The 10,000-nt window shown below is 38.6% G+C and overlaps 3 protein-coding genes across 4 annotated transcripts in view; all 3 read right to left on the bottom strand.

The window, feature by feature from the left end:
• gpr63 (G protein-coupled receptor 63) overlaps nucleotides 1-134 on the bottom strand; it is an 11,274-nt gene extending 11,140 nt beyond the window's left edge. Inside the window, exon 1 of the mRNA XM_088285878.1 lies at nucleotides 1-134. This exon is cut by the window's left edge and continues 372 nt beyond it. The gene's annotated coding sequence lies outside the window, so the exon portion shown is untranslated.
• Nucleotides 135-2,801: 2,667 nt separating this feature from the next.
• On the bottom strand, nucleotides 2,802-5,786 carry ndufaf4 (NADH:ubiquinone oxidoreductase complex assembly factor 4). The gene is made up of 3 exons (XM_088285879.1): nucleotides 5,589-5,786; nucleotides 5,372-5,484; nucleotides 2,802-3,158 (listed from the first exon to the last, which is right to left on the bottom strand). The coding sequence occupies exons 1-3, from the start codon at nucleotides 5,722-5,724 to the stop codon at nucleotides 2,853-2,855; spliced, it is 555 nt and encodes a 184-aa protein (XP_088142005.1). The 5' UTR covers nucleotides 5,725-5,786; the 3' UTR covers nucleotides 2,802-2,852.
• A 633-nt stretch (nucleotides 5,787-6,419) lies between these two features.
• Nucleotides 6,420-10,000, bottom strand: part of dse (dermatan sulfate epimerase) — a 30,605-nt gene continuing 27,024 nt past the window's right edge. For both annotated transcript variants that reach the window (XM_088285876.1, XM_088285877.1), the window contains one exon: nucleotides 6,420-9,961. In XM_088285876.1, the coding sequence (XP_088142002.1) occupies nucleotides 8,215-9,961 (1,747 nt within the window). In that variant the 3' untranslated portion in view covers nucleotides 6,420-8,214. The remainder of the gene's footprint in view (nucleotides 9,962-10,000) is intronic.

Raw genomic sequence — 10,000 nt, 5'->3', positions numbered from 1 at the left:
ATATGTGACGATGGAAATCTATATTACGCGTGAACAGCGAACATTCAAACATAAATTTGTCTCAAATCAATGCAACGTATTCTGTAGATAAGTGGTTCTCAAATGGGGCTACCCGTACCCCTAGGGTACTTGAAGGAACTCCTGGGAGTGCACGAGATTTTATATAAACAAGCAAAACTCCTTAAAAATAACTATTGAACGAATTACATGTTTCAAGAAATCTTAAGGTCATAAAACAAAGTTTATTTTCAGTAGGTTAATTTCATCCATCATTAATTTAAAAAATACCCCCCCCCCTCAAACGAGAACCTGTCACATGCCACCTCTATTTACCCTGTAAATTAGTGACGGGCATGACAGTTCTTTTCAGTGAACTGAATCATTCGAATCAGTTCATCAAAGTTTCGTTCATAAGAATCGTTCACCGAATCGTTCCCCAAAAATTAAGTTTTCGTTATCCCGCAACCAGATCAGTGCTTGAGAACACTAGATCACCCCAGGTATCCAACCAAAGTACTTTCGTTAAAAACTGATGTGGCATTAAAAAATAAAAGGCCAAAGAAATATCAATTTTTGACCATTACACATGATTTCGAAAAATCAAAAATTCAGTTTTCGTTAGGCCTGCACGATAAGCGGTTTGAACTTCGCGGTTGCGATGTGCGCATGCGCAATAGTCACATCGTAGGACGTGAGATGGCAGCAGTAGATTTGGTCCCCAAAAGAAAGTTAACATCCCAAATATGGAGTTATTTCGGCCATAAAAAGGAATATACAACACACAAAAAAAACCTCTGCCGACAGTGCCTCGCCGTTGTTGCTACGACACGAGGTAATACAACAAACCTGTCCGACCATTTGAATCGCCATTACGAGCCCCGTATAACCAGTTCAGACTCATTCGTGGGACCCAATGTAAAGCCATATACGTACTCAAAAAACACAAAAAACAATGACGCTTTTATTATAACACCTTATGACAAGAAGTCCAAACAGCAACGACAAATCACGAATGCAATAACTTTTCACGGGGTGAAAGCGAAAAGCAACTCAACGCCGTCACGAAAGAGAGGTTTAAAAAAATTATCCGCACCTCGACAAAAGGAATAAAATGCCGAGGCGCACATATTTCTATCACGTGGCCATCCCAGGGCTAATTTTTCATCACTTCCTGAAGTGATTCGTTCACTGAAAAGATTAGTTCTTTTTGAACAAATTGTTCACGAACGACACAACACTACTGTAAATCACTTGAAGACGCAAACAATGTGTAAAAGAAGGCCAAACCAGTGTTGGTAAAATTCCGTTTGTATATTGAAGGTGATATTTTATTTGGATTTACACCCACAAGCTACTGTGTTTTTTTCTGTGGGAAGAAATTTGCGAACAGTTGCATGAAGCCAGCGAATCTGCAACGCCATCTTAAGACGAAACATGGATGTCACGTTAGTAACAAGAGGAAACTGAATTCAGAAAATCTCAAGATATGATGCGGAAGCCTCTTTTGAGGTGTCTTTACTCGTAGCAAAAGCCAATAAATTATTCACACTCACCTTCACTGATAACAGATCTCTTCTTTGATGCAAAAGAGGGCACTTTGTTGGTTATTTTTTGTGGACCAATACAAATGAAGTTTGAAAGGTCTTAAAGATTAATCAATCAGACACTGATGGCATATTAACTTTTTTTAACCCAAAAATGTTTTGCGCCGATTCAGGAGTACTTGGCTGAAAAAGTATTTCACAGGGGGTCCATCACTGAAAAAAAGTTGAGAACCACTGCTATAAACTATCCATAATTCCATTTGACGTTCACCTCGCACTCCTATAGAGCTATTTTACAAGCTAGGGTTGGAAAATCTCAACTGAATAATTGTCTTTCAAGTTTATAACTATCATTATTTAAATAAACAAGTCACTTGAACAGACAAGTAAATGAAATATTGGGGCAGTTTCATTCTTACCTCCTCCTTCCTGTGATCCAATTCACTGCTACTGGTTACTATAAGTCCATAATACGTTATATTCAAAGAATGGCGGAATGTATTTGACATACATTTAGCGTATAAAATGCGTTCTGTCACAGTGGCGAGAACAAACCAATAGCAGCGCAACAAGCCGATCAACTGCACCTATTCTGCTTTCTAAGCACGCAACCATGCTTTTAAGATCCTGTATGGTATTGTTATTAATGTCAATGTCCTTATCTAAATACGTGTGGCGTTATCTGTCACAATCATTAGCAATCAGAGGCTAACGGCAGAGGTTTTGTAATTCATAAACATTATTTAAAGCTCATTGGCTAGCTAATTTCCTTTTGACGGACTAAAGCACTCTGGAAATAAATGCGTTTAAAATAAACCCCAAAAGCTCATGAATTAAATTAATTGACAAAGTAGTAGTTTTAGTTAGTTTGCGTTTTTTTTAAAGGCACGCTTATTTGTATTTTGTTAACATTTGTATTTTTTTTTTTTTAAATTCAATTTCTGTCCATTTTATTTTTAATAACCTGAATAACCTAATCATAACCTTGGCCGGAACAGATGGATTTTTTTTTTCAATTTCCATTTATTTTAATGGGGAAAACAATACTTTAGTTTGTGAACATCTGGCAACTTGAGACAAAATGAGTTCTCATTGTGTTAAAATACTACAGAAAAAAAGTTCAGCTTTCATAATTTTGTCCAACAAGAATTAACTGTGTGGATCTGCATTACAGAAAAATGTGTAAGCTGTATAATGAAAATAATTCAAATAAATATTTAAGTTCAATGTCCTAGTTGAACACAAACATGCCCCAAATCCATGTACTACACTTTATACACAGTGTATTTTGTTATTCATCATCCACTCCTACGAAGCCTTCAGTTGTTTAACATTTGCAGTCTTGGGTGGGATAATCTGAATTTGAAATGGGATGAAAAACTCAAGAAGAGAATTTGTTTCTTTCAAGTTCAGAGAATATTCCTCTGAAATCCTCTGTGATGTCCATGTTAGAGGCTGACTCTGGTGGCTGCCGAGAGCTTTGAGAGCCTCTGTGATGGTCAGTTTGCCATGAGGAATGTTTTTCACATTTGCAAGACCTGGTGAGGCACCGGGAAGAGTGAACTTCATCGGTCGGGTCTTTGCTCCTCCGTCCACGGACATATCTTTTTGTGACTATGTAAACAGAAGGATAAAGTATGAAGACAAATGTACAAAAGGATTAAGTAAATGACTATGATGCAAACAATTACCAACACAAACGTATATGCTCCATTCAAAAAAACAACAAAAATCCAAACCTATCTGGTCTGACGTGAAAAAGGAATAGAACCCCGAACCTAATACTGTAACTCGGGGTGGGCAAATAATTTATAAAGTGACACATGAGAAACTGGATTGGTCGTTGAGGGTCAGTCACAAAACCTTTGTTCACAGTGCTGGTCTTTTAGTGATCCCGTGAGCCAAAAAGAAGTCCGCAGGATTTACAGCGTTTTCTACTCGGGCACCAGTGCTCTGGAATGCCCTACCTATGGATATTAAGTCAAGTCAAATTTATTTCGATAGCTCTTGAATAACAGGGAAGTCTCTAAGTGCTTCACATGCCCACAGTTCACAAATATTAACAAAATCCCCTTAACTGAAATTTGGAAGTCGCTGATTGGATTATACAGTAACTGACAGGTACAAGATCAGTGGTTGACCACATCCTGAGAGGCGCTTCTATGGAGATTTCAACATTGACCAAGTGGGCAGGGAACTACTTCACCAAAGTCGTCAACCAGCACCGCTTCATTTGACTGACTTTCACATTATTTTAACTAAGATTGTATACCATCATAATATGTGTTAAATGTTGCCCATTCGGCATCCATGGATTTTCTTTTAGTTTTTCCTCGCCCCCCTTGTGGTTGACATTAGGAGATTGTCATTAATATTTGTCAACAGTGGGTTTGTGAAGCACTTTGAGACTTTTTTTGTAATTAAGGGCTATATGAATACATTTCACTTGACTTATTAGCGCCGCCCCACACAATGCCTTGAACGTGTATTTTCACCCCTTGAACATGTTCATATTTTGCTCCTTGAAACCGCAAACTAAAATGAGTTTTATTGACATTTTATGTGATCAACCAAGACAAAGTTGGACATAACTGAGAAGTGGAAATGATAAATAGATTATTCATCTCTCTTGCTGCAAGGCTGCCAGGATGGCCGAGTGGTCTAAGGCGCCGCGTTTCGGTCCCAGTCTCCCCAGGAGGCCTGGGTTCGAATCTCGAATTTCCCCATTGTGGGACTAATAAAGGGAATCTTAAGTCTGACCTGACAAGTTGTGCACATCGAGATAATTAAATATTTGCCCATTCTTCTATGCAAATAGTTAAAACTCAGATCTACCCGTCTTGTATGCATGACAATGTGCTCGCGGGTGTGAGAGGAGCACAGAGAACTATGTCTTTTGATTGTATGACAATAAAAAATGTTGCAAGGTTAGTCACTGCAGGATGGAAACAGTGTGTGGGTTTGCAATGTTGACATTTAACTGGTCAATTGCAATAAGTTTTCTAATTGAAAAGTAGATCTTGAGTTAAAAGAGGTTGAGGATCTTATCTAAATCATTCTTTTGAAGTTCTGGCTGAGGTCATTATCGTGCTGGAAGATGACTTTCTTTCCAAGTGTTTTCTTCCAGGATTGCCTTCCATTTAGCTCAAATTCGGCCTCATCTGTCCAAAGCACATTTCCAAGTTTGCAGTGTGCCATACATTGTTTGGGGGAAAACAAAAACTGCACACATTTGTAAGGCTTTTTTAAATAGTGGGTTCTGGTGTGTACGATTTTCTAATTGTCTAGTGGGGGAAAAAAAGGTGCCCCTTGAGATGTTCAGAGCTAGTGATAATTTTGTTATTACTTAACCCTGCTTTAAACCCCTCCACAACTTTATCATAAACCTGTCTGGTGAGTTCCTTGATCAACTTAAAGTGAATTCCGCACAAATGTACTCTATTAATCAGGTGACTTTAGAAGGCTATTGATTGCACTGTATTGAACTTTGAACTATCAGAGTTCAGGGGTCTGAATAGAAATGCACATTGCACACGTTGCAGATTTATGTTCGTTTAGCATTTTGAAAATCATTTTCGCACCACCTCACAATCACGTACCACTTTATGTCGGGCTGTCACATAAAAAATGTCAACAATATGCATTTTTTAATTTCATAATTGCAAGGTCACATAATGTGGGAAAAAAAGGTTAAAGGGGTATTAATACTTTTTCAAGGCACTGTATTTCAGCGACAACCACCTATTGTATGTGTAAAACATGTAAAAATAAATAAATAAATTTAAAAAAGTACTTTCACCGACACGTTAACGTCTATTAATACTGACCTTAACCAGGTCTGCTGCTTTATCTTTCGACTCCACGTACACCGACTTCAAATTTAACAACAATGGGTCGTTCTTCTGATGGAGAGTGCCCGATAAAATTTCGGCCGAAATTGCTGTTGTGGGGAGGAAAGGACATGTTCATATTTTCACAGTTACGGAAGGCATGACCCCATGTTTTTCTCCTTTTGACCACGAAGGAAAGCCTCCATACGCTTACCATCATTGTGACCAGTCGAGGTAGGTTGACGGATCTTGTGCCTCGGTGCAGACCGCGGTTTTTCTTTCGTGATTTCTAGCTGGACCCTGTTTTCTAAATTGAAATTTTTAAACATTCGCACGACCCGTGCACCCATTTTACCCAACTCGGTACTGTCTCTTCTTCTGTCTTCGGTAATGGACAACACACGATATTGAACAGCGTTTAGCACTATCTAGTGGATTGGAGTTTTCAGCGGTGTTAAAATTAGTACCTAAATTACATCCCTAAGCTATGATGGGGTCAAAGTGCCAAAAGAAATAAACACACCATGAAATGTTTAATTAAAATTCAAATTAATTAATAAAATATTTTATTTATTAATTAGATATGGAATTAAATAAATAGGTAATTAATTAACCAATGATTATATGTACAAAATCGATATAATCATTTCTGTATTTAATTAATTATTTCTGCATTTAATTATTTATTTCATGATCCCCCCCTTGCTGTGTTTCATGAATTAATTTTATCTGTCAAACACGACCATCAAAGTTTGGTGGGCAGGTGGTCCTAACACCCGATTGGTTGGGCTGCGCATCAAGTCAAGGCAAATCAATTCCAGAATTTATTTCATTTATTTAATTCCACATATAATGAATTAATTAAACAATTAATTAATTAAATTTTATTAAACATTTCATGGTGCATTTATTTACTTAATTTTGGCACTTTCAGTCCTCCGTAGTAAGTGGATCAGGTAATGGATGAATGATGTTAATTGACAAACACTTGTAAACATGTATTTAGAAACATAGCTCACACATTGGGAAACCAAAAGCAACAAAATGCATGGAGTTGCAGTATTTTATTTACAAAATATATTTAAAAAAATGACTAAAAAATGGAATTGCTTAATGCAGCTATTTTTTATGTATTACATTACATCACGTGTCGCTTTGCAACACACAGGCCAACAAATTTGATTTGGGGCACAGCACTATTCATTCATTGTGATGTGAAGGTGCACATGTGTCAATTAAGATGAATCTGTGTAGTGAATCTTTAAACTAAGAAGAATGGGATACATAAATTTCCCCATTGTGGGACTAATAAAAGGACATCTTGATAATTACTGTGTAATTAAATATGATTTATTATCATATTGAAGGGCTATGTAAAGTGTTTGATTTCTAAATATATGTCAACAAGTTGTGCACCAAATGCCTGTAGCTTATTAATTGCATCAGGCAAAATCACTTTGGGCGAACATAGTTTAATAACCGTTTCATCGACGTCTGAATTGTACCCATCCACATGAGTGTGTGTGTGTGATTTTTAAATAACCTGTGCGCATGAAAAACACATTCGCAGATTATCAACCGCAACAAAGAAATAACAAAGCAACTCAAAGAGCGGGCTCACAGCAAAGTGGAATCACTCATCACACATTTGGCTGAATTGTCAAAATAATAAACACCCAATACACGGAGCAAAAAAACTGAAACTTGCTGAACAAAACTTGCAAGTGTATGAAAGTGTTTTTTTTTTTTTAATACCGACCAGATGTGTCCGATAAATTCCAGGATTGGTGTCAAGAAAGTTACATTTCAAAGGACAAAGAGGAAATGTGGACAATCAACCAGAAAATCTGAAAAGAAATCCAGCGTAATTTGCTTTCTTCAGTGTGCTAGAAGAGGCAAGAGTTGGCTGCTTCACCATCACCACGCATCTGCTCACAATGTCCTAAACATCCGTCAGTTCCTGGCTCAGAAGAAAATCACCACACTTGAGCAACCTCCCTATTGGTTCTGTGTTTCTGTATTGTTCCAAAGCTCAAGGGGGGCACAGTTGAAGAAGTCATTTCCACTTCTTACATTCTACCTTCAACAAAACACATTATATTCATTTCACTCACCACACTCCAAAGTTTGGTTCTATGCTTTGTGAGAATGTTGCCATGTCTATTTATCTCTGCTTGTGTATTTCCGCTGAGTTTGCGCGCCAGATGCCACGCATAAAAATACTTTCTGTACTCAAAAGACCAAGATTGCTTGCTGATAGGGCATGTGCAAAACACCAACCAATGTTACATTCAAAGGAGGTAACCACTTCGCGTTTACATGACCAATATTCAGGTTAGAAAAGGCGTCACCCTGTGGTCTTATTCGAGTTTTTAAGAAGAAAAAGCAGGTGTGTCATTGTTTTACGGTAGCGTGAAGACGAGAGGGGGGTTTAGTTCGGGTGTGTGTGACATCTTTTTTTTTAACCTCAGCCTTTCCTACCTAAGATTATATTTGTGCTTGCTCATTTAAGACTGCAGTGCTATTTTTTTTTTAATTCTTCGTTTAAAAAAAAAAAAAAACTGCAACAGGAACAGCCGTCTAAATGCTGGTGTTTTGAGGGTAATCGCTCGCACTGACGAAAAAAACAAAACAAAACATGAACCACCGGTAGTTCATTTGTGGAATGATGAACCTCATGAGTTTTTTTTTTTAATGAACTATGAACTGATCAAGTTCATTAATAAACTGAACTCTGAAGTAGTTCACATAGAAAACTAATTTAAACTGCCAATTGAAGAGAATTAGACAGTTTGTGTGTTGCACATCATATTTACAGCTGAACAAGCACACTCACAATGTTAACACTGTATGTGAGAGCAGGAGGAGTAGAGGTACAGTAAGATCAAGCAGTCAATCGTAAGGATGGTATAAAAACATCTCTGCGTGTGTAGGCTTCGGCCTCTGTGAAATCGAGTCAATAAGACAGCCAGTAGCAAAAAGAATGTGGCAGTGTTCAAGAGGAGAAACAGTCGAATAGAAGAGGCTGTTCTGGAGATGCGCTCACTCCCAGCAGTCACCAACATATTTACCTCCTTGAATTTTCGGCCTTTCACAAAGCCGCCCTTTTTGTTTTTATGGCTGTCTGCATATTCTATGAAGGCTTGCGAGTCTATATCTCCCTCCTCTGGACTGTCCTCATATACACGCTTAGTTGTCCTCTGTCTCACTTTCTTTTCGCTTATTTCAATCTGTGTAAAAATGTCAGGCAGATTCTCAGAGAGCTTCTCTCCAAAGTTGATTTTCCTTCCCATCTTATCCTTTCCATGTTTCTTGGACAATGCGAACATCTTCTCAATGACCTCCTCCGTTTTCTTTTTATCAGCAAACTGAAGCAGGCGTTCTGCAGTCTTACGAAAGCTGTCAGTGTTAAGTACTTTTCCGAGAATATGGCGCTCCATCTGCTGAAAGACTGGTTTGACATGCTGGAGGTTGTCCTCCATCATGTTGACATATTCCTCCACTTCCACAGGTGAGCTGTCTGCCGGAGCTGATGTTTTCTCAAATACAATTTTCTTTTGGTTCGTCATCACCATGGCAAAAATAGGCTTGCTGATGACTTCTCCAGTCAGCAGGTAAACAGTGTATGTGTGCTCTTTGGTGGTCAGGTAAATATCCACTCTTTGGTCATCACCACGTAGGCTGACGCTTGTGAGAGTCACATCTGGGCCCAAAAATATGTAAGCAACACGGGTGTGAGGAAATCTTAATGGCATTGTGACATTCACATAATTAGATCCATTATATGGATATCCCCGCGGATAAGCCCAGAAACCGACTATTCCTCTATTACTGTGACCTGTGTCATCCACCCAGAACATTTTATATTTGTCGGTATTGTGAGATACAAATGCTCCATGAATACCGTCTTCTTTTATATCCTTAAATGGCAGTTCTGTATTGTGAAAGAATGTGCTCATGGCCCTGGATGGACTATCGGGATCTAAATGGATGTGGTCCACCAGAAGTAAAAGGTGTGGCTGAAGGAGGAGGACGTTTCTCTGGAATTTTTGGATTTTCAAGTCTGGATTATAAGCAGAATGGCCTTCGCCGCGTATGAAGACCATTCCTTGTCTCTCCATGGCTGCCTCGACTTTGCCCTGAGCATCAGCGGCAGGCCCAACCTTGTATTTCAGCCACTTGGAGTCACAGGCTTCTGTTACCTGGCCAGCCCATGGCTTAAAACAACTCCCTGTGAGGGTTGGACCAAACAATACTGCATTATTCAACAAAGTGTATTTGGGTCCATATAGCGCCTCAGTGATGAATGGAAACCCATTGGGTGCAAATGTGAAAGTGTTCTGATCGGGATGTTCATGTCCAGCATTGAAGTTTCTCCACCCTTTAATCCATTCTTTGTATTTATTCATGTGAACAATATCAAATATTGCACGTCCCCCAAGCTTCCCTGACTTGAATGAAAGAAAGGAGTGGTTTGTGTCAGAAGGTAAAGCACTGCCATAGGTCACCACTCCCCAGTCCTCGAAATAATGGAGCTGAGATGTCCCAAAATCCGGTGGAGGCTTCGGAATGAGACCCGCGTCATACCTAAAACAATAATACAATTTGTGATTTAAAATGAGATGT

Source organism: Idiotropiscis lumnitzeri, chromosome 21 (assembly GCF_059441095.1).
Source record: "Idiotropiscis lumnitzeri isolate Australia: NSW breed Sydney's pygmy pipehorse chromosome 21, RoL_Ilum_1.0, whole genome shotgun sequence".
Lineage (NCBI taxonomy): Eukaryota > Metazoa > Chordata > Actinopteri > Syngnathiformes > Syngnathidae > Idiotropiscis > Idiotropiscis lumnitzeri.
This window is presented reverse-complemented; position numbering and strand designations above follow the sequence as displayed.

Excerpts from the sequence above, each read along its gene's own strand:
- ndufaf4 (XM_088285879.1), bottom strand. The coding sequence starts at position 5,724 with ATGGGTGCACGGGTCGTGCGAATGTTTAAAAATTTCAATTTAGAAAAC. Across the intron at positions 5,485-5,588 it reads CTCGACTGGTCACAATGATG|CAATTTCGGCCGAAATTTTA; the intron begins GTAAGCGTATGG and ends TCCCCACAACAG. Across the intron at positions 3,159-5,371 it reads AAGCAGCAGACCTGGTTAAG|TCACAAAAAGATATGTCCGT; the intron begins GTCAGTATTAAT and ends CTGTTTACATAG.